At 37.1% G+C, this 23,309-nt stretch overlaps 1 protein-coding gene across 2 annotated transcripts; it reads left to right on the forward strand.

Moving 5' to 3' along the window:
• Nucleotides 1-1,246: 1,246 nt before the first annotated feature.
• On the forward strand, nucleotides 1,247-19,918 carry LOC121413245 (centrosomal protein of 126 kDa-like). 2 transcript variants are annotated; one of them, XM_041605995.1, is made up of 10 exons: nucleotides 1,247-1,488; nucleotides 5,116-5,247; nucleotides 6,129-6,283; nucleotides 7,807-7,881; nucleotides 8,392-10,515; nucleotides 11,434-11,559; nucleotides 12,270-12,344; nucleotides 13,214-13,284; nucleotides 13,946-13,978; nucleotides 17,384-19,918. In XM_041605995.1, the coding sequence occupies exons 1-10, from the start codon at nucleotides 1,457-1,459 to the stop codon at nucleotides 17,510-17,512; spliced, it is 2,952 nt and encodes a 983-aa protein (XP_041461929.1). In that variant the 5' UTR covers nucleotides 1,247-1,456; the 3' UTR covers nucleotides 17,513-19,918. The 2 variants fall into 2 exon arrangements, with proteins under 2 accessions (XP_041461929.1, XP_041461930.1); XM_041605996.1 differs by lacking the exon at nucleotides 13,946-13,978.
• Nucleotides 19,919-23,309: the final 3,391 nt, after the last annotated feature.

Here is a 23,309-nt window from a genome sequence, read left to right on the forward strand (position 1 = left end):
TTTCCAAGGACCGTCTTTCGTGTCGCCCATCTTTTATGATACGCAATAGGCGGGTTGTTTCTGAAATTTATGATAAAGAATAAGATTCGATAGTTTGCTTTTAAATCAAATTTTATACAATTTCATGATATGTCACATCATTTTATAAACAAATATGTTGTTTAATTTAACGGACGAATGAAATATGTTTGCAGATGATTTATTTAAAACGCGTTTCACATGGCGCATCATAAAAGATGGGCGACACGAAAGACGGTCCTTGCAAAGACCCTTTCGTGCAATCGGCCCATGATGTACTACTATCGCTGGAAGACAATGCGTCAGTTCGCATGGTGTGCCTGATGGTGTGTCGTTTAAGTATTTCGATGAAAATGAATAGGCCTCATGAATAAAATCAATTAAAGGCTGCATCAATGCGAACAATCAACCTTTACAGAATCGTGTCACGTTAAAAGGGATCTTTATTAATACTTGAAATGCGAGCAAGGTTAACCTTTATTCATTGATTATTTTTTGAAAGGGCAACATTCGATTCAAGGATGTGGGTTTATGAAGGAGAATCTATTCATCTATTATGGTGATCAATAGACCTTTACATTAAGATCACTCCAAGGTGAGTCTTCATGGAACCTGGAGCATAATCATGCATCACTAAGAATGACCCCCCCCCCCGGTCGATCCACTGGCCCCCCAAAATAATAATATTAGGCATAATAATAATAAAAAACAGTCCCAACCGACGAAAAAGAGCAAAATATTTAATCACCAAACTTTAATACGCAATGCATTAACAAAAGGAGTAAGCAGACACTTTACATGCAAATAATTTTCAGTGGCTGAAGGTGCTATAATTGGTTCCTCACTACAATTCAATGAATCAAAGAATATCAATTTTAATTTTGATTTTTTACACATTTCATGAATATGCATATAGAATTGGCAGGTGCACTTCCAGGGCGAGCGGGGGCTCGGAGTTTGGGGGAATAAGTCCGGCCCCGCTTGCAGGTCAGTCTCCGGCCCTGATCCAAGGTATTTTTCGTGTTCACGTTTAGTGAACTTTTCTTTAGTTCCTTTGAATGTACTCTACGTGTTTGGTGTGATATCTGATTAAATTTCCTTTAATAATAAAGGGTAGGTCTGTTGTGAATAAACCAATTGCTATTTTATTTTCCCTCCGGCCCCGGTCCCATCTCGGGCACAAACTTTTCAATAAGTCAACGCAGATGGCGCTTGAAGAAAAACATACGTCATCTCATTTGCATAACATAGTTGTGGAAACAGTCAACATGGACGTCGATTGTGTCAATTCGGACAGTGATAGGTGACTTGTTTTCATTATTATTTGTGAGATATCGTCGTATTGACGTTTAAAACAGACTGATCCTGAAGATATTGAAATGTGCAACATGATCGTGGAGAAATATTTGCAAAACAGTGTCACTATAAGGAGGCTACAATGTTGACAGATACAGCAAGAGGATATTATTCGTATCCTTTTCGTTCGCAACCGTATACACGCCTATGCTATGTTAGGCTGCATCGGGCCGGGCTGGGGAGGCTGGGCGGCCCTGGCCGGGGCATAAACCCCTCGAGGTCCGGTAGCTAAATAGGCCCGAGGTAATCTTACTATATGTACCGGTAGTATACCCAGTTGTTGTGTGTCCGGACAGGTTGTGTATCCGGACGATCAATTTTAGAAAGTTATTTGGAAAAATTTACAACTTTTTACAAGGAAAGTTTTATCAATTTTGTACAAAATGTCAGGAAATATTATAGAGAACAAAATAGAAGATGATTACAACTATTGAATTCATATTTTTAGTGTAATCCAAAAGCTATATATAACTATAAGGCAAAGACAAACAAGAAGGCTTCAAAAATAAGTGTTCGGACATCCGACCCCCCATCCTATAATGTTCATTATATTATGAGTAATAAGTACCATTTTTCGTAAAAATTTGAAAGAAATGTAGGATTTTCTTAGAAAAAACCTTGGCTTGGTTTAGCCAGGCGGCTTCTTGAGAGTAAAAATCATTTACTGACGTAGGCTTACTCTCAAAGAAGCCAGATATTCCTATCCATTCATGAGCGTGTAGGCCGCCAAAACCTGAAACTTTCGCCCCCGAGATTTCTACTTCCATTAAGATCTAGCCCTAAATCATGAACATAGGATGAAACTTCATTTCCAAAATTTCTGCGCCATCGATTTTATTTTTAAACAAGAATTCATAAAAAAAAAATTAAAAATATCATGACAAGACTGAAGACACTTGCCCAATGTTTACGCCGCCATCTTGTTTCCTATTGTTCTTCGTCAAGGTTACAGATGCTTGCATCGGGTAACGTTGGCTGCATGTTCGCAAGCCAACCATGTACAAGGATAAATAGAAAAAATTTAAGAATATTTAAAAATTCCTCAAAACAGATCGCTGCCTGCTGTCTAGGCTTGGGCAAGCCTTGAGGACTTTGTGAGGATATTTTTTAATATTTTGACTTATACTTCTTCATCACGAAGCTTTGAAAACCTGTCCATACGAGACACCTATACACCCGGATTGATTTCCCGAGGAAATCCATATTTAGGGGGTGAAATTGGTTAGTTTAATCTATGAGCCTTCATACGCCAACTGCGTATGAAGGTGTAAAAAAGTGTGTTAGTTTTAATATTAAAAATTGCAGGTTTCTTACCAGACTGATCTCGTGTAGATCCCTCGATCCATTTGTAAACAACGCAAATACAATAGGCTTGACCCTTGAACCGCTTCGTCATGACGTACCTTTGATAAGCGATGTTACAAAATGCGGTTTTTAAGAAAAATTTATAGATAAAAATCATTATTTAACAAATAATAAAATTTGAAACTTGATAATGATCTAGAGGCCTAATTATAATCAAGTTTCAAACATCTCAAAATCAGTGATTTGAAGCTGGTTCTCAGTATATCAGTATGAATTAAATCTGCCAAATTGAAAATGGCGGATTGCGTATGCTCGGTGGTTGCCATTTTCAATTCGGCAGATAATTTAATACGTGTGATGAACTGAGAACAGGATAAAAATCACTGATTTTGAGACATTTACAAGAAAGTGCAAGGAGTGAGTTTGTGTCCGATAGAAAGTTTAGTCACTGTAGGCCTAGAGTATAAGCTTAATGTATTTTTTGTCATGATATGCTGCCTTTTTTACCATAAAGTGACACAGTTTGTCACTGGTTTTTGAGAAATAATTTTTGTTCCCCGATGGTTCAGATAGGTGGAGCGGAGGTTAGCGGTAGTGAAATGTAGTGGAGCCTATCCCTATACGAACTGTCATCGCCTGAGGTACTGAGAGACACTAAATGTTTTTCTTGGTGGCCCGATTATCATTAGTTCATCAAAATCATCAATTTCATATTTTGGGTTGCCCTTACAGTGATTCCCTATTTCACAATAATGCTAATAGACCTAGCCTAGGCTAGTCTAGAGAGTAGAGGTTCAATGTATCAGCTCATTTGACTCCCAAAACATTAACTGCCTCGGAAGGATGAGTATGACAGCTGTCTTTGTAATTAAAGGAAAATGAAATCATTGGAACAAGATAGCTTGTGTGAAAACAGAATAATCAAAGAAACAGATCAACAAAAGTTTGAGAAAAATCGGACAAATAATGAGAAAGTTATGAGCATTTGAATATTGCGATCACTATTGCTATGGAGATAGCAAATTGGCAATGCGACAAAGATGTGTGATGTCACTTGTGAACAACTCTCCCCATTACTTTAGTATATATTTCACTTGAATTGCCTCTTTTATCACATCTATCCCTAGATCATGTGTTCTTTCTACATGAGGGCATGTAATACATGTACATATTTTTTTAAGAATACATCATGGATAAAGAGTTTGTATCATCATAAGAAAAAGCAAAAAGAGACATTTTGAGGGTATTTTATAGTCCACCAAAGGGAAAGTTGTTCATCAGTGACATCACACATCCTTGTCGAATTGCCAATGGGAGGATCTCCATAGCATTAGTGATTGCAATATTCAAATGCTCATAACTTTCTCATTATTTGTCCGATTTTTCTCAAACTTTCTTTATTCTTATTCTTTGATTTTTCTGTTTCTACACAAGCCTATTTGTTCCAAAGGTTTCATTCCCCTTTAAAGAATTAAGTAAAGAGCACAGTAAACATGAGAAGCAATCACTGTAAACAAAATTTTGAAACTTTTGCCTTCCTATAATTCTAGCACAGAGTTAGACCATGGTCTACGTTAAACCCGACTTCAGAATATGAGCCCAAGTATCTTAATAATGGAGCCTAGATCAAGACACTGACCTGTGTGCCAAAGGTGGTACAATGATGGATTTCCCTCAAAAGTCCCATTTCCCATTGCCATTTGCTAAAATGCCTCCTTACTCTTAAAAGTTTGAAATTGTTACTTATCTCAAGATAATGCCAAAACTATTGTTTTGGTGTTCTGGGTTTTTGCATTGGTCCTAATATGTGTAATCTGCATGATTGATTTGAGTCGGTTATTTCACTAAGTCTAAGAAGGCTTAAAACACAGTCTCAATCGTAATCATGTGTAAAGTGAATTGGTGTGCAGACATAGTAATGGATTTTGGGGGGAATTGTACCAAATTTTTAAATATATGAAAGGGATTAGATCTATGTGCTTATACCATGACATACACAGTGCGCATGTTGGAAATACTTCAGATTTACCACTCTACAAAATAATGAAACTCTGTTTCTGCACAGGTAGAATTATAGGGAAATGGAACCTTGATCATGAAATGATGGTGGAGCGTTGTGGCCCAGTGGATAAGTCTTCTGACTTTGAAACAGAGGGTCGTGGTTTAAATCCCAGCCATGGCATAATTTCCTTCAGCAAGAAATTTATCTACACTGTGCTGCACTTGACCCAGGTGAGGTGAATGGGTACCCGGTAGGATTAATTCCTTGAATGCATGAGCGCTGAGAGGCAGCTCGAGCTAAAGCTGGGGTAATAATGATAATAACAACGCGCCTCGGAATAGAATACTTCTAGATAGATGGCGCTATATAAATGCCTATTATTATTATTATTATGTGCACATGTAGTCTTTCCTTGACTTGGTTAATTCTATCAGTAATAATAAATACCAGATCCTAGAACAAGAGCAGTTAACACGGATGAAAGATGTGGGATCTGAGCATGCCAAGCAGATTGCTGCCAGGGACAGAGCCAAAAAGCTCTCGGTCGAAACTAATAGAAGACGCAAGTAAGTGAGATCATTTGAAGTTATAAAACAGTTTTTTTCCCAGTCTGTTAACAGTTTTCAGATTATAATTCTTTGTTTCATCTTTAACTTCTTATTTTTTTTTTTTGATGATGAAATAAGTAATTTCAAGGGAGATAACCATTTTCCATCTCTTTTTAGCCAAAAGTGTTGTGAAAGAAAAATTTGCCAATAATGTAGGCTATCCCAAATAGGAGACCATCTTTATGTCTGATTGCATTTCACTGTTTTTCAATCTTGTACTAGTAGCCTTACAGGAGCATCATGAAAAATATATGCGACCCAAATTTGATAAAAATTGGTTCTACAGGCCAAGAGATACATGTAATGTATAACTACATGAATACCTCAAATTGGTCCCATTTAAAGTCAATGTACAATGTACTATTGGCTTGGTTTGAAATATTTACATGTAGAACCAGGCTAATAATACTGTTTCTACCAAATGTGGCCTTTGGGTATTTGTGTTTTTTTATCATGCTCAAAGAAGATGTATAAAAAATAAAAAAAATGATCATATTGGAGGCGTGATAGCTCAGTCGGTAGAGCGGGGGATTCGTATTCCGGTGACCCGGGTTCGATTCCCACTTGGTGCGCTAGTGCCCTTTGGTAAGGCATTAATCCTCAGTACCAGGTCCTTCGGAGGGGACCTTAAGCCGTCGGTCCTCTGGTTGCTTGCTTACAAGCATTCATGCTTTCTTAGCAATCAGGTAAAAAAATCACCAATCACCAAATCACCTATATGTCCAGCCATAATGGTGCCGTCGGTAAAGTCAGATATTTAACAGTATAGAGTATCATACGTTGTAGGTCATCCGTCATTCGATAGATAATGTACAGTATTGTCTTTAATTTTGCTCCAGAGCTCTTGAAACCAAAAAGAAGCTAGAGGCACAGAGAGAGGCTAAGAGACGACAAGAAGTACTTGATGAGAGGCGACAGAGACAAAGGGAAGCTACTAATAGATATCAGAGACAAAACAAAGGCTCAGCTCGAAGGCATGAATTTCATCATACAGGTATTATAAAGTGAAAACAAATATTTGATCAAGTTATCATTATTTTCATAATTTTACTTTGCATTTCCTAAGATAATTCAATTCAAAGTGCTCTTGATACAATAAGGTAAAAAATAAATAGTAATCATTTAAAAGTGGAGCGTTGAGGCCCAGTGGATTAGTCTTCGGACTTTGAAACAGAGGGTCATGTGTTCGAATCCCAGCCATGGCGTAATTTCCTTCAGCAAGAAACTGATCCACAGCGTGCTGCACTCAACCCAGGTGAGGTAAATGGTTACTGGTAGGAAGTAATTCCTTAAAAGCTGTGTGCACTTTGAACGCCTAGCTTAGCCGGGTAATATAGGAGCACCTTGAGCACCTAACAGGGTGGATATGTGCGCAATATAAATACCCTATATTATTATTATTGAAATTTTGATGAGGAATTTCCCTATTTATTGAAGTGACTCAGTCATTGCCTGCTTAAAAGTCTTGTTACTGTTTCTCACTACCGTCGGTTTAACATTTGATAAAATTAGTTTCTTGCAACTGCTTGAAAGTGATGGCCACTCAGTGATCATGTGCTACATAAGCAATCGCCGGTCCTATACTGACTCACACTAATTGTGCTGTAATGTTAAAGATGTGCAATTGCTACACGAGTCTTCACAGTTCACTATGGAAGCATCCACCGATGAGTTGCTTACGATGCCTCAGCCCCTCCCCCCAAAAAAATAAATAAATAATAAAAATAAACAAATGTTTCTCTTGCTTTGCTATCAGTTGGTGCTCACACATTCACTACCCATGCGCATGGGGGTAAAGAGGAGTTTATGTAGATCAATGTCTTAAGTACCAAAGGATAAGTAAACTAAAGGCCACCGCACATCTTACATGTACTTCCCAACTGGTTTACGACTGTCTGCGACTGAGTGAGGGGAATTGTGATGTCACGGCTCTTGTCAGCTTGAGAGTCGCAGACCGGTCAGAGACAAGTCGCAAGGGAAATTGTAAGGATTTGACATGTTGAATCCTTACAAGTGGATCGCAAGCTCAATCCATCTTTTAGCCAATCAGACATCAGAGTCGTGACGCGTACGTGATATGCAATGCGCATACGGAGGAATAAGCATTTTCTCAGTTGCTATGGCAAAAAGCGCATTCATGAGTCGCAGACAGCAGGGTAGTAGGATGGCAAGGTGTGCGGTGTCGAGGCTTATGACTACCTTGCCATTCATCGCCACTTACTCAATCGCAGACCAGTCGTAAACCAGTCGGGTCGTAAGGTATGCGGTGGCCTTAAAGAGATTAGATTCCATCCCTTAACCTTGTTCCTAGGACCTCCTGAGGGTAGTAGTCTGCTAGCTACACAGCTATAGGATATTTAATTTCATTATATTTCGCTGATTTAATATTACGTGAATGTCAAAACTAATTTAATTTTGTAAATGCCAGATCTACATGTATTCTGCTTGTTGATAGGTGTACTCCTGTATCTTTAATTTTCTTTTTTGTTAATCCTTTTTTTTTTTTAACCCTATCAGCCCCTGCATATCCAGGTGCTCCCCTGCATGACAATGTTCATATTGCCAGAGGTTATCGCATGGAATCGCCTCAAAGTATGTTATTGCTCTCTTCTTATTGCCTTTCACATTTAACTTTGGATAAGTTATGCCTGCTTCTCAAATAGACCGTACTCCAGAATTACCACTCAACAAAAGTTTTAAATTACAAAGAAATAATATCTCTGTAATTTAATACTTTTCTTGAGTGTTAATGCTGGAATAAGGTCTATTTGAGAAAGAGGCATAACGTATGTACATAACACATTTTCATGGTTGGGTAACTCCTACTGCCTGTAAATTATGTTCATTATCAATATCAAGTCATTATAATCTTGTTGCCATAAATATAGATCACTCTGTTATGTTACAAAACACATCAAAATCTTTTTCCATTAAATTTTACAAACTCACATATTTCCATGTATTTGCGATTGAGACCAGCTAGTCTTTTCCTTTTATTTTTCTTTTTGGCATATTTTTATGAAGAAGTGTGAGATACTGAGATTATGTATTAGGGGTTCATGTGGATAAATTAATTCTGACTGCTTTGACTTCCCTTCTCAGGTCATGGGAGTGGAACACCTTCACTAGATGATGTTCTTCAGATGGTTGGTGTGCCCACATCATTGTCCCTCAAATATGGGCAAGGTTATTCCACCTACCAACACAATGGAACAGTCCCAGCATCCACATACCCTACAACATTCAATTACAGTGGAGCTTATGTAGACACTAATGCCAACGTTGCTTCTGGGGGTGAGGTTAGAGGGTATGCAAAACCAACACAATCTGCACTCCAATCTGTTGCAAAGCAAGGAAGGACAGATTCACGGACCAGTTTGATTGAACAAGAGATTGCAGAGCAGCAACAGAAGCTGATTGAGCAACAGCAGAGGACGTTACAGGAGTTCAGTCAAGCCATTCAAAATGAAGCGAGTAAAGCGGGTAGTGAAAGTGGTCTTCACCGGAGTGAAAGCTTGTCAAGTGTTGATAGTCTGGAAGAACATCGGAGAGAAAGAGAAGATTTGACCCAGAGCTATGGGACCAAACACCAGAGGGCTCATGCCACTTCAAGTTATGAAAATCTGAGTGGTGTGCCCGTTTCCAATGGCCCTGGGGTTGGGCAGAATTCTGAAGTGAAGAAAGATCTCAGTAACTACAGTTTATATCACAATAATGTTTTGATGAGAGGTAACAATGATAAACAGACTCATGGTGGCCAAGAGACGAAGCAGTCAACCAGGACTACTTTGAATATCAAGAATGATTCAGTTTATGATGGCATTCAGCCTAAAGGGGTTGCTTTTAATGGAATCACACAAACTGCCTCTGCACACAACGCCACCAATGGTACACTGAATGGTACTGCAGTTAGGTCACAGAACGGTACAACTGAAAAGACCACTATCGGTAATGGAACTTATCAAGAGAAAAATGGTACAGCTCATGCTTGGTCGAATTCCAAAGCCAGTAAACCCCCTATTCAGCAACATGTCAGTGCACCAACAGCAAGCACTAGTCAAAGATCTAGGCCATATTCAGCAAGGACCACAGCAACCGCAGTTACTGTTGCTCCAGCTGTATCATATCCAGCAAGAACTCAAGAAGCTGAAGCACAGCAGTCAAATGCTTCAGCAAATGCTTCTGCTAGAGGAACTGATGCCTATGGAGGAATGGGTTCTGTGATGCCTTATCCTCCTCAAGATAGAAGGTTTGAGGAAACTCCTCAACAAACAATTGCACGTGAGGACATCACACTAGAAGAGGAGGAAGAGCCAGAAGTTGTGTCACCTCCTAAGAGTATCTTAAAACGGCACAAGAGTGAGACCCCTACCAAAGATCGTAAAGCAAAAGGACTGGCGGCTGCAATCATGAAGGACAGCCTTGATATTGGCAAACAGAGCGGAATCAAATCCCCAAAGAAAGGTGTTCGCTGGACGGATTTGACGTACAGCGATGATGAGAGCGTAGAGACACAAGCAGCAGCTGAAAATGCGACATCTGTTCGCAAACCAAGGATCATATCAAGTGTTGATGCAAGGACTGTACAAGAGAGGTTAGGTGGTAAGACAGACAATGTTGTTTCAGGCATTCCACCAAGACCAAAATCTGGAAATGCTAATGGCTCAAAAGGAAAAAGTAGCATGCAATTGAAAAATAATCGCTTCCCAAATGGTACTGAAAGTAAACAGAATGTTGTTGATAATGATAGGGCTGCTGCAGGGAAAGCACCTGTCATTCAGAATGGAGTTAGATTAGACAAGACGCCCACGGATGATGAAATCAATTGGTTATGGGATAAGGTTAGGACATGTTTGAATACACGAGAAGATGGGACAGACCAGAAGAATGGCCATGTTCCACAGACACCTAACACAAGGCAGTCATCCAGTACAAACCCACACCAAGATCAGAGGATAACGGCAAACCTTCGAGTGGCCCCACCATCCAACAAGCCACGGTTCAGCCAGTACAATGATACACTCAGAAGACAGATCATAGTCCCTCGTTACAGGACTAACAGTGACTCTGGAACCCATGTCCAGCAGACGCCTGCTTCTCAGCAACGGCGCCCTCATGTGAGGAGTTCCAGTGCATCTAGGACCAATGGACAGCGTGGACCAGAGCCTAGCCAACAAGGACCAGGAAGATCTGCTACTGTAGCTCAGCAGTATAGTACACCAGGAAGTAGGTTCACACTTTTTATTTCCCTACCATAATGTAGAAGTGATATTGCATATAAGTGGATGTACAAAAGTAATACTGCACATTATATGTGATGAAATTGGATTGTACATTTACATGGTCACATTCACAAATTCTGTGGAGACTCCATCATTGATTATGAGCTATTGGTGAGAAATAATTAATGCAAAGAATGAATATTCCTGCCAGGTACCCATTTACGTCACCTGGGTTGAGTGAGAGCAGCGTAGCGGAGACAAATTATCTGCCAAGAATACTGGACAGCTGTTGTACTCTCAAACATATTGGCCCGAATTCACAAAGGTGGTTTTTAAAAGCAATGGTTAAACCCCTGGTTTATGCAGATTTGCTGTATAAATCACGCTTATTTACTGTTCATATGAAAAATGTCCAATGCTGATGCGCGTTTTATCAAGTACGCAATTTTATTCATGAGTCCACTGTTTGAAGAGTGGACTCATTATTTCAAAACAGTGGACTCGTGAATAAGATAACTATGGCAACAGATGTCAATTTGGCGCACTGTGACAAAAGCGCTCATCAGCATTGGACACTTTTTGAATATGTGGTAGATAAGCGGAATTTCATACAGGAAATCTGCATGAACCATGGGTTCGACCGATTGTTATAAAAACCACCTTTGTGAATTCAGACCATTTACTTTCATAAAGGACATTTCAAAATTTACATTATAATTGTATATAATACATACAGGAAATCCTTCTTTTCTAGTTGATAGTCAAATTGCAATGTACCAAATGCATTGTTAGTTTACTATAATGTGTAACACACTACGCACATTGTTTACTTTAAGTTTTTATTTGGGTCATTAATGTTATCAGTTATTCCTTTTCCCCAACATTTGATATAAATACATGTACCTATTTGCCTCTCACACAGTGACAGATAGTCTTATGGCCTTTCAACAAGCAGAACAGATGGTACAGCAGAACGCTGATGAAGCTGACGTAGCAGCAGTGATTGATCAGCAGAGATTACATCACCAAGGCCATCAAAATCACAAAGGTTAGGTCAAAGACATCACTGAATTTCATTTGCTCATTTATCATTACTGGGTTAGGTCAGCAGAGATTTCATCACCAAGGTCATCAAGATCACATAGGTTAGGACAAAGACATCACAATATTTAATTTCCACATATCACTGCTAGGTAGATCAATATAGATTACATCACCAAGGTCATCAAGATCACATAGGTTAGGTCAGACATCACTAAATTTTATTAGCACATACCCTTGCTGACTCAGATCAACAGAGATTACATCACCTCAGGATTGTGTAGACCAAAGATATCACATATTGCTGCTGGGATGATAAATTTTTTACTTAAAAACTTTTGTGTCAAGAGATTGAAATAACAATGCTGCTATAGGCCTAAGACTGGTCAGATATTCCTCCCTTTAAAGTGGTGTAGTGGCTTAATTGAGCATTTCTTCCCTTTCATGTTGCATAGTCAGTACAGTGTTTCTGGTTGCATTGAAGCTTACATCATTGGTTTGCTTCGGTTTTTCTTTTCTTGAATGGAAGGGGGTATTGAGCCATTGCGTGTATGTTTACCGGTATTGTAGTATCACAATAATGCTACATTTATCAGGAATCATCATTTTCAAATAAGGTATTGTTTAAAATGAAATATGATGTACCATCGTATAACGAGTGGGTAGCAAATTTACATCCAATTTAAATAAATTATTTTGTATCTTTGTTTATTTCAGCCAATCCAAGTGCACTATCCATGGAGGAGGCCAAGGTATTAGAGTCATTAGATCGACTGAATGCAAGACTCAAAAGTAAGTGTTTCAATGGTTTGATTCAAGTAAGATTATTATTTATTAATCTGTGTTCAAATTTTGTATATGTAATAATCAAGAATCCAAACTTATTGTAGAGATACTCTTTCATTGGAATGCACCCATTTTCATCAGATGGGAGAATGAGATTTTGTTGAATTGTGGAGGCATCTATGTGGCCCATAAAGCTGCTTTTGTGAATGTGTATGTTAAAGGGGTAGTTCACCATGACAATAAGTTTATTGTAAAAATAGCAGAAAAAATAATAAAAATATTGCTGAAGGTTTGAGAAAAATTCATCAAATAATTAAAAAGTTAGAATTTCAATTATTTGATTTGTGACATCATATGCGAGCAGCATTCATACATAGCGTATGGTAAAAAATCAAAGAAATGTCATTTTCTCAGAAAATTGAAAATGGTTTTCACTATACCTTTTGTATATCAATAGACAAATCAATTTACACTTGATCATGAATAGAAAACAAAATTAAGTCATCAGGAACCATACAAAATTTGAAATTCATGCATTTTATATTACATAACACATGGGGCAGCTGCCCGTCTATGATATCACAAATCCAAAACTTTGAACTCTAATGACTTTCTTACTTTTTAACAGATTTTCCTCAAACCTTCACCAATATTTTTTACTATTTTTTCTGTTATTTTTACAACAAAGTTTTCTTCGGGGTGAACTTCCCCTTTAATGGGCATACTGCAGAAATGGAAATAAAATCGCAAATCATTTCCGTTTCATAAGCTACTTTTATGTCATTGGACATGCACTTTGTGTTAATCACTTGATGTATTGTTGATATGATATTTGATAAATACTTTGTTTATTTTGTTGATTTGTTTATTTCTAGCTGTGACAGCTGACATGAATGGATCTTTTAGTCCCATATATCCAGCAATGCCACCTAGACCTCCGCAACATGTAAGTAACAACTTGTGTCTGTTTCGAGTTTGATGATGTTGTTCCCAAGTCTACTTGTTTGACTAGCTTGATAATCTATGAAAGAATTGCAATTTAGGAACGAAAGGGGAGGAGAATCCCCACCCTTGACTTTTTAAAACCACATTGCCTGTTGACTTGTTCCCTTTCTTGTCCATACATTGTAGAACTGTGTCTTCATATCAGAATAATCGGTTATTTGGTTTCAATTTATAATCTTTTAAAATGAGTTTGCTTTACATGGATGTACATGTATTTTATATTTTCCTTTTCTTTTTATAAAGACCTATGAAACAGATCTAAAGTGTGCTGTCATTTCCATAATGACATGGAAATGTGAAAACATATTCTAAAGTTTTACCTTTAATGTCCTTTTCCATCTATTGACCACTGCATGTATTTATGGATTAAACCCCCTAAATATGTGATAAAGCACAGTTGTAGTACATGTACATGTTGTACTTCAATGTAGTAGTTTAAAGTCATTTCGACACAGCGGAATCACCATTTCATTGTTTAACAATTGCATCATGTATAAACTCAGATTTAGCTTATCATAATCATCAGCAACCCAAGAGATGTATTATATGGCTTCACTACAGTAGATCATCATCTTGTTTTATTTTATTGCTACCCTCATTAGAAACCCCCAAATGAAGTCATAGATGATGAGAATGTAAGCCTTTCAATCATTGAGTAGTGTTTAGTATAAATTGTGATATGTATGTTGAGGTAGTTCATCCTAGTTGTACCATGGTAGCTTCATATCATATTCACCCTTAACAATACATCAGTATTAGTCATTTATTTCCTTATTTTTACATAATAAATTGCATGTTTAAATAGTAAATTTGCTGCTTGTTCTGCATTCACTTTGCCTACTTTAAAGGACAAGTCCACCCCAACAGAAACTTGATTTGAATAAAAAGAGAAAAATTCAACAAGCATAACACTGAAAATTTCATCAACATCGGATGTAAAATAAAAAAGTTATAGCATTATAAAGTTTCGCTTCATTTCACAAAACAGTTATATGCACATCTCGGTCGGTATGCAAATGAGGAACTGATGACATCACTCTCTCACTAATTTTGTATTTTATTATATGAAATATGAAATATTTTTATTTTCTTGTCATTGTCATGTGAAATGAAGTTTCATTCCTCCCTGAACACGTGGAATTCCATTATTTTAACATTTTGTTCTTCAGTTAAGGAAGTCCTAATCATCAAATTCGTAAAAATTGAAATATTGTATAATTCAACAATAAAAAGCAAAAGAAATAGTGAGTGCGTGACATCATCGACTCACATTTGGATGTATCTGGCTCGTTCATATAACTATTTTGTTGAAAATAAGTGAAACTTTGAAATGTCATAACTTTTTTTACATCCAATTTTGATGAAATTTTCAGCATTATGCTTGTCTGATTTTTCTCTATTGATGCAAATCAACATTTTTCTGAAGGTTGACTTGGCCTTTAAGTTTGTTTTCATCCCACATGATTTCTTCCTAGTTGTTCTTCAACCATTTTGTCTCCTAACCATTGAACCAATTGCCATTTAGCCCATTTATAACTTGATTTCAATTTAGGCGACACCCATTTTGTCCAATATCCGCTTAATTGGACACCATTATTATTATGACTAGATGAGCTGTAATATCGACCCAAGTGTTCATTTGACAAAATACCAAGTAGATAAAGTGAAAGATTGGACAAGCACGGCATTATACAAAATGACTGATGAAACAAGAAAATATTTAACCAATGAATAATTAGCCATGGTGGTGTTAGTCGATGTATCTGCTAGTAGACTATGGAGGATACAAACCATTGAGAAATACAACCAGGTTCAAAACTTTTGAATTCAGAGAAGATTTAGGTATATGTACTTGTATTATCATTTTTTGGTTGAATGTCAGATGTTGCTAATTTACATGATGTTGGGTAATTTGAGTGAGTCTACATGATTTGCTCTGTAAGCGTAATATTTGTAAATTTTGGTGTTGTTTTTTATCCATAGATTGTTTTGTTTAAATTTTGTGATGTAGTATACATGTTTCAACAGAATCATATTATTGTCTCAATCCATCTCACCCATTCTCAGTGCATGCACAACTCTATTTTTTTTTCTTTATTTCTGTCTTTACATTTAGTAGACTCTAGTGCTGTAGCTCGGTTCCTTCAACTCGGTCCGAACCCGGCTCTTAAATCTTATCAGAATCATAGCTCGACCCGGAGAGGCCCGGTAACCCGGTCTGGCTAAAATTGATTTATGTCCATGCAAAAGTACAAAGTTTTGACCTACTTGACTCTTATCTGTGACCGACATCACCTTCTGACCTTGTTCTCAAAAGACGATACAAACCCCCAAAATATTTAATTCATTGTTTATATCATCCAGTAGTAATGTAGAGAGGAATTGAGAGTTTGAGACGATACAAGGCCAAACCGCAATTCCTCACATCACCAGTGCAGCGGTCAACAGCACAGTCCTTGCACCGCTAGTGATTTACTACGAAACATGTGCTTTGAGATGATTTTGTGTGTGTGTGTGTGTGTGTGACATCAAGAGTCAGATTACAAACCACATTGTTTATTACGTTATTCTGGTGACCCAATTTTCAAACAGGCTCTCACAGAGATTGTTTCTGTCTATCATAGGGCAGATTTTTTTCGGAGGGGTGGAGGTGGCAGAAAGAGTTAATTTCTGAGCGTATTTCATTCTTCATATTTGCTTTGAAGCAATAGAATATTTCAATAAAAACTATTTTTTGTGTATGATTTATTTTTATCTGTCTTATTCTAGCCTTCAGCTACCGGTAATATTTTTAATAAAAATATTTTTAATAAAAAAATGAATCAAAATACATTTTTATTTCATATTAAACTTTGACAATCGGTCCAATATCATCCTACCCCCATATCATCCATTTTATTAGTCATCTCTCTAGTTTTTTTGTTTTTGTTTTTTGCTCTTGTACACATACCCCCGCCCCCCCCTTCTCTCTCTCTCCCGGTAACGGCACCCTCCTCTTCTCGTCCGTCTCGTCCACCCTCTTTAATGTATCCTTTAAATGGGAATTAAATTGTTTTGCACCCACTCCCAGCTGAGCTATTATTTTCGGATCACCGACTTTGTGGAAAATGTCAACACAACAGGGTTTTGGGGGGAGGGAGGGCTTTTATGGTTAGCAGAAAAAACTGGTATAAAAGATATCTCAATAAACCGGACAGATTATTTTACAAAAAAAGAGAGAAATATTCTGCATGTCATCACAGTCATAATATCAAAAGGAAAACTTCTTGAGTTATGACCATGCCTAATGGACCAACTGGCCTTTACTTGTAAACAAATTGGACATTCTCACCCAGTGAAACCATTACTCTCAGCCAATCACATGACCAGTCAGACGATATCACATGGCAGGTAATGTGTGCATGTGCGCCGTTAGCCGACTTGCTATATCATCTCGATCCCTCACACACAAGGCCATAACTCAGATCATGATGGGGAAAAATGAAAAAAGGTAGGGATGGTTGGCCTTTGACCTGTCCCCTCGACCATCACACTAGGTGGATGGATTGCTTGTTAAAAATAGTTTCACAACTTTTATTGTGGTGACAAATGACACCTCAAATATTATCAAACAATCCGGGTTTATTTTCCGGGTTCGAGGGATTCAAAGTGAAACCCGGCCAATGCCAACTCGGCAGGATTCAGCCCGGTAAACAATCCGAGCTACAGCACTAGTAGACTCCTTTTACATTTGTTCATTATTGAGAAATTAGATGATTTTTTTTTTCATTTGATGTCTGGCCATCCTTTTTTTTGTTGCATACATCTATTTGTATAAATGTTTGTTTTGTTGACTGTTTTTTTTTATTTTACACTACTTGCTTATATTATGTGATCATGGTGCCCTACCAACAACTTTTCTTTCTTTACCCAAACTTTTTAGGGGCTCCTTTTTCAGTGAATGATTAAAATAAGTCGAAATTGCAATTTTTGTTTATATTGAAAGCCTGTATTACTTTCAGTGTTCACCCTGTCTTGTTTGAATTCTTTTATCTCACCAGTCTGCAGGGTTCAGAGGTCATCGTCCTATGAGTTCACGACCCGGGGCTAACGGGGTCACGAGACCAAGTTATCGGACAAGGGCTCAGTCAGCCGACAGGAGCAACGGTAGAATGGGACATCACAGATGAGTTGGGACTTCCTCAGAGGAGAGCAGTTCTGCCCCAGATGGATGTCTGAAAAGAATCATGCTTCTTCTGCTTTCATAGCTGTGTAGGACATCACAGATGAGCTTGAGAGACACTGAGAGAAGGGTAGTTCTGCCCATGGCAGATGTCTGAATGAGTAGTCTTTACTTCTCACACTAGGTTGAAACAAAAAGCTCTTCTCATGGTTGATGTCAGTACATGCTCCTATGTAGAGTAGCCTCCAAAAACTTCTTACAGGAATTTTAAGTATGGCTTATGTTGATGCTAAAGCTCCTGCTCCTACATCGAAGAGCTGTTGCTGCTCCTGCACCAGTGGTGCAGTGGTCCCTGATAGATTTATTTACATTCCTCGAGATTGTCAACTTACCGCTTAGAATCAGGGAGATGGAGATGTTGTAGGAAATCTATTTGAAATCTCAATTGAATTGTGAAATTTGTGTTATTGATGGATTGATTTGGTCTGTAGAAAATCAGTTTATCCTTTCTGTTGCAAGAAGCAGGTTGGTAATCTGTTATTAAATTGCAAATGTTTTCAAACTTCTGATTGATTTTGAGATTGACTTTTCATGCAACACTTCTCTCCAAGGAAATCTTGTCAACAAAGAGAGAAAATCCTTGTAGAGTCTTGTAGCTCATCAGATGATATTTTTGCTCTGAGTTTCACTCTGAGCCTGACTCTTCTCCATAACATTGAAATCATGTGACTAGTCATATGACTAATGAAGCTTAAAAACACCTTGAGGAGACCTTAAGGATGACAATATCCATTCCTCTCCTTCTTGGCTTGTAAAGCTTTTATTGTGTGTGTGATCTTTTGTAAAGATAGCCAATAGCTGCACTGCACTGTATCTTCATTTCAAAATCACAAAAGAAATAGAATTAGGATGCTGGTTTTGCCATCCATTGCAAATTTGCCTTTCAGAAGTTTACTGTTGCAAATCATGAAACCTTTGTCTGTGGTAGTGCCTTTGTAGTGTGTGCAAATGATACTGGTCATTCGGTGTCTGCTAACATATACATACTTTTATGAAGAACATAGGAATATTTTTTGAAGAGTTCATTAAAGTTGTAGGTACAAGTTGCCTTACACACCACAGGAATATGACATGTCAAATATTTTTGCTATGATGTTTAGAATGATGTAATGTTCCAATGAATGAAGTCATTTACAGTCATATTTCAGTTCACACTTATACATGTGAACTTTTTAAAGGTGTTTCATAATAATACAATTACATTTACATTCATATTTCAGTTCACACTTTACATGTACTTGTCTGAACATCTTAGTCTTCTTGTCATTTGTATTATTATGAAACACCTTTAAAGAGTTACATGAAGCTGTTGTACATGTAGGTCATTTGATCTCATTGTGTTAAAATCTTGTGCCTTTCTAATGCAGAAAGGCATTTAATTTGCTTTTTTTGTTACCTTTAACGCACAACTTTAATAGGAGATACATATAGTTTGATAGCTTTATGTACAGCTAAAAAGTTATGTTGGATAGGTTTCTTGCACTAATACGGTTACAAGTTTTGACCAATGAGAAACTGGAAATATTTCAATTATATAGAGAGGCCTTGATAGATAAATATAGTATCATCCACATGAGAACATAGAGGCATCTCACCAACATTTGTCATTTAACAATATTCCTTGGTTCCTGATCGGCTGAGAAGCACAATTGTATGACTGTTACTATGGTAACTGTCAGGTAATGACAATTTTTATGAAGCAGTCTTCATATCTCCCAAAGCTAATATAGTGATATGATATGAATCAAGCCAATGTACATGTATTAAGGTAATATTTTGGAAGGCAAATCAATTTTATTCTATGGTATCTCAAAGCAAAGGTGATTCTTTTTAACTCGCTGGTTGATCTCATCATTCACTATGCAGTGTTTATAAGCTGTAGCTACATGGAGCTGCATTTATGAACTAGAATTCATTTAGCATTGAAAAAATACAGAGTGAGCAAAATCTTCTGACAAATAGAAAAGTTAACAAAATGGTAGACCCTTTTCGTGTATCCTTAGGCAGCGTATTCAAGTATGGACAATTTTTTTTGTGTGTTTCATTTTTGTCAACTCATGCCAAATGAGAGTAGCTTATGCTTAAGTTTTCTACATTAATATTGCTAAGAATTATGTTTGAAGTGAACTGAACAGTAGTAGTTTTATTTCCAAAGTTATACTGTCTAAATTATATATTATACTTTGCATTGACAATCTAAACACATACATGTAAGAAACGCAAACATAGGTTATTAGTAGATGACATGTACATGTAATTTAGAAAAATAAATATTGTAGTTTGCTGAGTGACGATGCGAAGTTTTGCCAACTAGTCATCATAAAAGTTAAATGAATTAATGTGATGATATGATTATAGATGAAAGATTTCTGAAACATTAATGTACTATTTATTTAATTTCCCAATTATAACTGTTCATTTGCTGTAAGTGAATGCACTGTTTATCTAAATGATAAAAAATTGCCAGAAGTTCCTAATATGCCCTTTGATTTATGAATATATAACATATAGCTTTTACCCATTTTCTCCTTTTGTGATCAGTAAAAATATATGTTATTCTTTACACATGTTTAGCTATTGATAAGAATAACATGATTATATAATTGTATTCACCTTGCAATCCTCTTCCGTCCACTTTTAGATTAATTTTTCATCTTTACATTTGATAATGAAATAATTTAAGGTTTGTTATGGTGGTTATGACTCCCTGTAATGGCTCTATAGCTATTTCCAAGTCTATCCATGGGATTGAAGTTATATAGTTGATTCAATTAGCATTGAATATAATACTTAGAATTCCATTATTGTATCCTTTATATGAATTATAATAAGAAACTGTTTTTATTCTTAATGTGTACATGTAGATGCTGTTATATGATTGATTTTGGTATCACAGTGGTCTGTGTATTATCATGGATCCTATTATTAAGAAGCTTACACATGTACATGTATATACAGTGCATATCAAAAAAAAGTTTACACTTTGAAAAAATCCTGTAAAACTATGCATTTGTAATATCCTGAAGATTTTTCCACATTTTAACATTGGTACAGGTCCATTAAAGCAAATAACGATATAACTGTCAAAAAATATTTCCGCTTGAGTGAGCACCACTTACTTTTGAAAAGTTAGTGAAAAATGATTTGCGCAGAACATTGAAATAGTTATGCGAATAAAAGTAGACCGTAATCATGAAGAACACATGGAATTTAGCTAGTAAAATTGATTTGAAGATATCTTCTACTTTGTTAGACTTGTTTCCTTGCCCAAAACACTTCGAAGAGTGCATTTTGCCCTACCCCACTCCCCACACACCGAGCCCATCGTGACGATATTTGCTTTACACTGAGGTGTGATTTACATGGAATGGCTTAAGCTTGATTTTCATTATGTTTATCATTGCTAAAATTGAGAAAAGTTTGGAGAAACAAGTGTTAAATGAAAAATGCAATGTAAACCCACTTTCAATGATAAAAACTTAGTGAAAAAATGCTGGAGATGTCTGATATAAACTTTTCTTCAGATTCAGTTATGTCCTCAGATCCAGCTGGCACAAATAGGGTAAAGGTTTTGCTTAATAAGAGTTGAAATTTCACTATGGGTGGCAAAATTGTTACAAAATGCTGGAATGTATCCATTTTATTTCAATTGACTAAAAGTGCAAGGGAAATGTATGATAAATGTTTCGTATGGTAAGTTTGATTTCGCCCTTTCCCCTTGACACAGCATGAAAACAAGCATTTCTGCGCAAACAGATTTCTGCGAGCTTTACAGAAATGGACAGTGCTCACTCAAGTGTAACATTCTGACAAAACTTTTACCTTCATTGGGTCTCACAGGCCTAATTCATTCCCCATAGACTCATGTGTTAAATTGGCACTTTAAAAATTCATAAAAAATAAGGATGAAATTCGGGGGTCGAATGTTTACTACCAGTGGATAGGATTTATATCTGGCAATCCATATCTGACCAGAAAAGGGTCCCTCGACCGGCTCATTTTAAAAATAAATTGGCGTGTTTGAAGACACCGTCGGGGGGAGCAGATTCATCAACTCAAACAGCAAAATAGCCGTAATCCTTCCGCCAGTCAAAATATAGTCCAAAATTGGTGATATTTCTTCCCAATTAGGGAAAAGGAAGTTCAGTAATTACCAAATATAGAATCAGTGTTAGATGGACAATCATATGCATACACTTTGTCAATCAGCCATATCAAAATAAAAAAAATAGCAATGGGTTGGCTCGAATGAATATCTAGGGCCTGCCACTAGTGATTAGGCCCGTGAGACCTGTAATGTATGGCACATGAAGGTTTATTTTTAATTTACCTTCCTGGCTTTTCTTTAACATCTGTACACTCACTTTATCACAAAGAAATGCATGAAATATACAGATGTGTTATGTAATGACCATTTCTAATGTTACTTCTAATGTCTAGTGCCCTATGGATTTACATACATCCTACATGCCTATATGTAGCTCAACAATGGATGCAATGTTAGGGCCCAAATCCTATAATGCAAATTGTAGATATGAATAGAGTGCATATCTGGATTCAAGATCTGCCCACAATATAAATACCAGATTCACATGAGTTTAATTAGATAACAATAAAAAGAAATGAGAATCAACATACAAGCATACTATACATTCACATCTTCCTATGACAAGGGCCCAAGCCAGGGTGTAAGAGAAAGAGGCAGGGGGTTAGATGGCTTGTATTCTAAATGGATGGGGGCTAGTCTGGCTAGAAGTCAGTAAAAGTTGAACAAGATAGCAGTAGAACTCATTCTCAGCCCCCCCCCCCCCACATAGGCCTACTAACTATGCTTCCCCCCCCCCATCCCTCTTGAATCCATCACTCTTCAGCCAAATTCTAAAGTTTTCTCTTCTCATTCCCTTCCCCATGAACCAATTTCACAAGCGCAATTGATGCAAGGCCTATCTAATGTGTACTTTATCTCGTGATGGGTGCAATACACGATTTACAGCAGTGCTCGTCGGTATACGAAACACACGACAACATGCAAGCAACCCAGTGCACAACACACGCACAGCCTACACAGCCTAGCCTAGGTACACAAACACAGAGTTAGTTACTAATAACAACTTGTTACATTGTACCTGTAGTACCCCCTATGTAGCCTTGTATAGCCATGAAGTTCAGTTTTTGGACCTCTTGATGATTGAAACATGTCTACTAGAAAAACAATCTGCTACTGAAGAGTTGGGCAGGTATTTCATCCACTAAGGAATTCCCCATGTAATAGGCTATGGTCAAGGTTACCTATAGGTCTCACAGGCCTAATTCATTCCCCATAGACTCATGTGTTAAATTGGCACTTTAAAAATTCATAAAAAATAAGGATGAAATTCGGGGGTCGAATGTTTACTACCAGTGGATAGGATTTATATCTGGCAATCCATATCTGACCAGAAAAGGGTCCCTCGACCGGCTCATTTTAAAAATAAATTGGCGTGTTTGAAGACACCGTCGGGGGGAGCAGATTCATCAACTCAAACAGCAAAATAGCCGTAATCCTTCCGCCAGTCAAAATATAGTCCAAAATTGGTGATATTTCTTCCCAATTAGGGAAAAGGAAGTTCAGTAATTACCAAATATAGAATCAGTGTTAGATGGACAATCATATGCATACACTTTGTCAATCAGCCATATCAAAATAAAAAAAATAGCAATGGGTTGGCTCGAATGAATATCTAGGGCCTGCCACTAGTGATTAG

This window comes from Lytechinus variegatus, chromosome 4 (genome assembly GCF_018143015.1).
Source record: "Lytechinus variegatus isolate NC3 chromosome 4, Lvar_3.0, whole genome shotgun sequence".
Taxonomy (NCBI): Eukaryota; Metazoa; Echinodermata; class Echinoidea; order Temnopleuroida; family Toxopneustidae; genus Lytechinus; species Lytechinus variegatus.